The 7,213-nt window shown below is 30.1% G+C and overlaps 1 protein-coding gene across 1 annotated transcript; it reads right to left on the reverse strand.

The window, feature by feature from the left end:
• Window positions 1-712: 712 nt before the first annotated feature.
• LOC125809482 (NAC domain-containing protein 2-like) lies at window positions 713-2,134 on the reverse strand. The gene is made up of 3 exons (XM_049489110.1): window positions 1,872-2,134; window positions 1,516-1,793; window positions 713-1,420 (listed from the first exon to the last, which is right to left on the reverse strand). Exons 1-3 carry the CDS (start codon window positions 2,026-2,028, stop codon window positions 980-982), a joined length of 876 nt encoding a protein of 291 aa, XP_049345067.1. The 5' UTR covers window positions 2,029-2,134; the 3' UTR covers window positions 713-979.
• Between the last annotated feature and the right edge of the window lie 5,079 nt (window positions 2,135-7,213).

Consider the following 7,213-nt stretch of genomic DNA (forward strand, 5'->3'; position numbering starts at 1 on the left):
ATTTTAGTAGTAGTGAGCTTTCCAGTTGATTTGCCCAATTGAGTAAAGGGTCGATATCTGCAAATAGACGTTCGCTAGCCTTTTTCTTTCATGCCCCAACCTTATACAAGATGTTGCTCACTTTCTCTCAATCATTAATGGCTTATGTACGAGTTTAGCATTTCTACGTGCTCCTTATGTTAAATGAACGGATTGAGTTAAAATTGGAGATACTAAAGTTGGTTGAAATTGATATTAGATTGGGTCTTGACCTGTTCAAGTTTACTTTGGGCTCAAATGGATTTTAAAACCTACCGAGTCTTGATCCACTTAATCTCAATAATTTTAATACATTGTTTTCTAAATTTTATAACCACAATTTGAATTTCAACTCAAGAAAATTTAAAAAGAAGAAAATACAAAATAAATAGATAAATCCTAAAAGATATAAAATCGATAAGTAATTTATACCTTCAATATAGGAATGTACATTACATTAATGCAAATAAAAAAATTTAAGAACGGATTGAAACTAGAGATTAAATTGAGCTCAATTGAGGATTCGTTAAGACTTGAATGACAAATTATCTTGAGTTGAACCCTTAAAATTCCAAACAAATTTGTCGAATTACCTATAATTGAACTCATTTTTAACACCTCTAAATCATATACATATACGCGGAGTCTAAATATTCCTTACAATTTGTGAGTATCAATCAAATACTTCCACAAGTATGCTAATAAATCCAATAAATATATCATTTCACAACTTAGTTTTCTACTAATTTTTCTTCCTTCTACTAAAAACTATATACGACCAATTGTTTTGTTTTTTGTCTTGTCTCCAAAACAAAAAAATATAGCCAATGTGAAAGCAAATGGAAAACCCAAAGATACTACTCTTTTTTTCCAATTCCTACAAATCATCGGCACGTGCCAAGTCATCGACTTCAGTCTCATTCGCACGTGCGATCCAAAATGGAAAACCGGCGGGCCCCACTTAAAACGGCTTTTGCAGATACATGAATATATCTTGTAGCGGTGACATCTCATAACAATTCTGCAACTCAGAAGTAGTGGCATCTGTGTAATTAAATGGAAAATCAAGGGCAGTTTTTTCCCACTCACTCAGTTTCACCTTCGGTTCGCTCTGAACTTCCTTCTCGCATGTGAACTCCGGCGAAGGTACGTGCTCCGAGCAGCTGGAATCGGTGTGAAGTTTCAGAAGAGAATCCGATGAATCGAAGTATGTCAAGTCATTGTAAACGTGGTACGATGTCGAAGACGGCTTTGTTGAAACTGAAAACGGCATAATCTCCGGCTTTACATCACCTTCACTCACCGCCGGCGACATTTCAACATTCATTTTTCGAATATTCAGTTGATTCTTCTCAACTGTACCCTTCTTATTGTAGATTCGACATAAAACCCAATCGTCAAGCTAAAAAAAGAAGCAAACATTCGATTAGTCAAAAAGATCAAATCTCAAATCACTGAATTACATTTACAAGTGTATAATTCAGTTGATTTACTCACTCTTAAGCTATTGTTCTTGTTACGAGCAGATCGATCAACATGAGCAAGTCGATATTCGTGCATAATCCAATTTGTTTTTTCTCCTTTCGGAGCTTTGCCTGCGTAAAACACCAAAGCTTTCTTAATTCCCATCGATTTTGGACGACCAATCGGCTTATCCGCACCCGTCGCCTTCCAATATCCATTTCCCGCAGCTCGATTCGGCCGTGAACCGTTCGGATACTTCCGATCTCGCGGCGAAAAGAAATACCACTCTTTCTCACCATACAAAGCCAAATCTGAAAAAAAATAAAAAAATCCTCATCAAAGTTGTGTATAAAAACAACAGCTAAGTAAATAAAATGATGAAAAATTACCAGGTAGATCCCATGGATTATACTTGTAGAGATCAATTTCAGCTATAATAGGAACAGCAATCGGCTGTGAGGCGCATTTTCGACATAAATAGTGCATCACAAGCTCTTCATCAGTTGGATGGAATCGAAATCCAGCAGGAAATTGCAATTCCACCATTACTTTTTTCTTCAAAAAAATGATTTGAATTGATATGATTTATGTGTGTAGTTACAGAGAAAGAGGTGCTTTGAAAGTTGAAACGTAGAACACAGGGGAGGAGAAGCAAATATATAGGAGGTGAAAGGGACACGTGGCTAGAGAAGGAGGCAGGGCCTAGAATAAACGTGAGAGAGATGGAAAAAAAGAGAAGTAATACAAAAATGTAAAAATAAAGTAGATGGACACGTGTCAACACATTAAGTGGGTATGTGGATAAGTAAGATGAGTAGGACCAACGGGGTTTTGTGATGCATTTATGGGAGTACTTCACCTTTAACCAGAAATCTCAAGTTTAAGTTTTGAATATGAAAAAAATCTTATTTGAAGCGTCAGCTCCAAATCGATCTTGCACTGCATGATCTAAATTTAATCGAAGCTTTTAATGTGAATTCTAGACACCGAGTGAGAAACAAAATAAGATAAGTGAGATTTTGTCACTGCTTACGCATTTCATTTTGTATGGGAGTGGTAAAATGAGAAAGTAGGCGGAAATAGCCTTGATTTTTGGAGTGAGAGTTAAAAAAAGTTAGTGGAGGTGGAGGTATATTTGGTGATTGACTTGACTAAGTCATCACTTTTTTGGGTTGACAAAACATTTGGGGTTCCCTTTTAAGTTTATTGGTGTAGGCACAACGAGGATGGTGATAGAGTGGTGAATATATTATCTTATGATAGGCATAACGAGGATGGTGATAGAGTGATGAATATATTATCTTATGATTAATTAAAAAAATTAAATTTGAGTTTTTAAATATAAAATTATTTGTATTAGAAAGTGTTTACTCTTAATGTGTGTGACTTTTCGATATAAATTTAAATTTAATCAAATTCTAATAAATTGGACACCAAATAAAAATCAACTTATTTTTTAGTGGTGCGTGCAAATTTTATCGTTATTTTTAATAGGCTTTCGATTTAAGAAAAAAACAAGTCAAAGCAAGATAGAGGGAAATAACAAAAAAGGAGAAAATCTTGGCAAAAACTTACTAATAAGCAATCTGTCAAATCATCATAAACAATAGTCATAATAAGATAAACAATAATAGAAGTATAAGCAAATCATATATATCAACCAAACTCTAAGGATAAAAAATTATAAAAAGTTGAAACAACATAAAAAAAATAAAGAGAAACAGTATTAAACCATCTAATAATGTCGTATCTTAATTTGAGTTCTCCATAATCTCCTTAATATGGCTTGCACGCATTAAGTTATTAGACTGTCACTCTCAATAATGTGAACACTGCCTTTTAATACTTCCTCCGTCTCATTTTATGTGGCACTTTTCGAATTTCGAGATTCAAAAAAGTCTAACTTTGATAGTAAATTTTTCATAGATCTTTTAAACATTTTGAATTATCAAATGTTGTGACTTATAGTACTTTTTACGTAGTTTACAAATATATAAATTTCATTTCAAAAAAATTGAAGATTTCATACGCAAATTGAAGATTTCATACGCAAATTCGGGGTCAAATTTAAACTATTTAACTCTCAAAAAATAAAAAGTGCCACATAAATTGAGACAGAGAAAGTATCTATTCAATTCAAATATAAGAGGGAATATTAAACACAGATTAGGATTAGTTAGCTAATTCATTGACAGAGCATATAAACAACGGTTTCGATTAATATTTTCTTTTTAATTTTGTTTAACGACAAAAAATAACTCCGAATTACTTTTAATAATAATAATAATATGGTAGCTTGCTTTTGTACCACCTCGACCAAATTAATTGGACTTCAAACCTAGTAATAGACTATAATATAGTACCACTCTAGGGATCTAATGCTCCTTATAGTTTTTTTTTGTTTCAACTTAAATGAATATATCATTCTTTTTAGATCGATTAAAAAAGTGAATCATATCAATTGAGACAGATAAGTATTAGACGACATACCTAGTTGGATGAGCATTTTAGGATGACCAAAAAAATAATATGATACTCACTTTTTTTAAAGCCAGAAATTAAAAAAATAGCTTTTTTTCACAAGTAATTTTGGACATTGACCTTAAGAGTATAAAATACTGCTTTATAATATTAATAAAAAAATAAATTATTACTCTCCCAAAATAAGCTCAGGTTGGTTTGGGGGAGCGTGGGGGGAGGGGGGGGGGGGGGGGGATGGTTTACGCATTGGATTAGGTCACGGTTTTCGGTGTATCTTAGGTCACATTTAAATCAATTATTATTATGCTTTAAAGCATATTCAAGCCACGTTGATATTTTTGACTTTAACAAGACTCAATTCTATTGGACATTCAAATATTTTAATTCCACCATTGAGCTAAAAAAGCTTTAATATCTTCTGGTGTTTCATTGTATGTGTCAAAAGCAACGTTTTTTTAAATTATTTATAGTATATATATGTATGTTAACCATAGTGTTAGGATCACTTTGCGTCCTCCTTTTAGCGATAGGTATTAGATAATAACTAATTATATCCACTAAGAATAGGAAAATAAAAAGGTATTACCTAGTATTTAATTATTATATTTATTGAAATTTGAATTTGGAGTCTTATAATTTTTAATTCAATTTACTAATCACTAGGTGACTTCAAATATAAATACAATATTTAATGTAAATGTATTAAGAAAAAATCACCCCACATATATATTTAAGAGACAATATTACGGGTTTTAAAGCTACTTTTAAAATATTTTTACTTATAACAGTTTAATTACGAGTTATAACATATCACATTTTATTTCAAAATCAATTAAAATTTTTATTTTATTAAATAAATAGTATTTTATTATTTTATATTTATTATTAAATGATATGAATAAATAATCTACCATAATTATCTTTTACACATTTATAGGAAATTTACCTTGATTCTTGTTCCTTTTTTACTTTTACACGTCAAACCCACAACCCCTACGTTCAAAAAGTAAAATTTTCCGTTGTAACAATTACCCATTCCTCTTTCACCTCATCAATCATCTTCCATTCAAACTGTTTCTACATCTCAATATCACCTCCTAAATCATAAAATATTCAATCTACCATCAGAAAGAAAGGGCGATTTCACAATACTAAGAATCAAGTTTTCAAGATTTTCGTTAAAACATGTCGAAGAAACCAAAGCATACTTCTAGAAAGAGTCCCATATTAGTAGAAGCGAGTTCTACGGTTGGAATTGAGCCGCCGACGTTTAACATATTCACTCAAACACCATCGCATAACAAGAATGCAACTCCAGCGAAAAAGGTTGGTACTTCTCAAAATAAGAAGCAGATTACAAGAAAGAAGAAGAAAACTCAGTTTATTTATGAAGGAGACTTCGAAAATTCCAATATAAAAAAAGGGCAAAAAAGTGATTAGGGTAAATATTTTATTTAATTTATTTTCCAATTATTAAATTTAGTACAATTTTTGTTATAACAGTTTATTTATGCATATTATTTGTGGCATGAATTTTGTTTTAATGTTTGACATGAAATTGTTGTGACATAAGCATACATTTGTACATATAGTTACTATCATGGAATTGATATTAATTTGATTATTATTTTTATCAAAAAAGGTATGAAGCATGTTTAAGATTGGTATGAATCTGACTTAATATTGGTTTATGAATGTGGTATGCAATATGTTTACATTTGTATGAAACTTATTTAATTTTGGTATGAACTTGATATAGCTTTTAGCAGGAAATTTATCATTCAAAATCCCTCATTATGTCTATGAATGTAGAATGAAACATGAATAATATTATTATGAAAATGTCTTAATATGAAGTTGATACACCTTTTAGCAGGGAAGTTATTTTTCAAAATCTCTCATATCTGTATATGAATGTGGTATGAAACAAGAATAATATTGGTATGAAACTGTCTTAATATTTGTATGAAGTTTGTCATCTATCTAATATTTGTATATGAATGTGGTATGAAACATGAATAATATTGGTATGAAACTGTATTAATACTTGAACTCTTGAAGTCATGCATCTGACAAATGTGCCTCAACAAGAGTCAAGTTCAAAGTATGTATTTTTATCTTTTAGTGATTTCATCATAAAAATTAATTCACTTTATTTTTTAAAATTATTTTTCTTTCATTTTTGTTTCATTGATTGTGGTATGTACACATGTTTATTTGCTGAATACATTTGCAATGGAGTTTCTAATATGGGTTCCATTGATATTGATGCAAAGTATCATCGTCAAAGGTACGCCACAATCATTTGGCAGTACGAAAAAACAAAGAACAATGATGGTGCGATTAGTGAAAGTGAAGTAACTGGAACTGTTGTTAGCAAATTTGGTGGACCCCGGATATCAGCAATTGTCCTACACCAAGACCACGAAAATTTAATTTGAGATAGTTGATCGGAGCTTAGACTCTTAAGTATTAAAAGTTTTTTTAAGTTTTGGATGATATATATTTGTTTTTTTCCTACTGTTTTAAGTTTTGGATGATATATAATATTCACTATTTTCTTCCAACTATATATAATATGCATTGTTTTCTCAAGTTGGATACTAACAATACACAATTTGGATATCAACATTTTTATTGGACTTTAATTTGAAAAAAAATTCATAAACATAGTACCAAATAATTCATATTCATGGTTAAACTTAACATATGAATTACAGATTGTTAACATTAAACAATTTTAGTTTTGGATATTAATTGAAAACCAAATGAACAACAATTTAGATTACATGAAATACAAGTGTCATAGAATTAGTATTCAATTTGTATAAAATTGGTATCCAATTCATATAGGATTGTTTTTTTACTTCATAATCTAAGGCAAAAACTAAAAAAATAAAAAAATGTATGAAGTTGGTATCCAACCTGTATGAATATTCGAAGAAACGAATCTGACAATGTAAAACAAAAGAAGAAAATCTGGTTTTTGAAATTAAAAAAAATCAAGGAGAGAGAAAAAATTGAATAAAAAAAGAAATCTGATTTTTGAAATACTTTGAATCTCCTAAATTTATGGCAATTATGAATTATCATTAATGTATTCAAATTAATTACTACAACCAATTTCGTTTTTTACTTTTTATTATTTTTTTAAAATGTTTTTTATTATTATTTTAAAACTTTTTTTTAATAAATTGTTATAACCTGAAATTTTTTATTGTTACAACTTGAAAGTTTTATTATACTGTCA

Source organism: Solanum verrucosum, unplaced genomic scaffold (assembly GCF_900185275.1).
Source record: "Solanum verrucosum unplaced genomic scaffold, falcon-dt-bn FXZP01000062.1, whole genome shotgun sequence".
In the NCBI taxonomy this organism is placed as follows: domain Eukaryota; kingdom Viridiplantae; phylum Streptophyta; class Magnoliopsida; order Solanales; family Solanaceae; genus Solanum; species Solanum verrucosum.

What these genes read in the sequence shown, in the direction of transcription:
- LOC125809482 (XM_049489110.1), bottom strand. Translation starts at nt 2,028, where the DNA reads ATGGTGGAATTGCAATTTCCTGCTGGATTTCGATTCCATCCAACTGAT. An exon ending in TAATCCATGGGATCTACCTG is followed by an intron (nt 1,794 to 1,871) that starts GTAATTTTTCAT and finishes ATTTTTTTTCAG; the next exon opens with ATTTGGCTTTGTATGGTGAG. An exon ending in ACAAGAACAATAGCTTAAGA is followed by an intron (nt 1,421 to 1,515) that starts GTGAGTAAATCA and finishes TTCTTTTTTTAG; the next exon opens with CTTGACGATTGGGTTTTATG.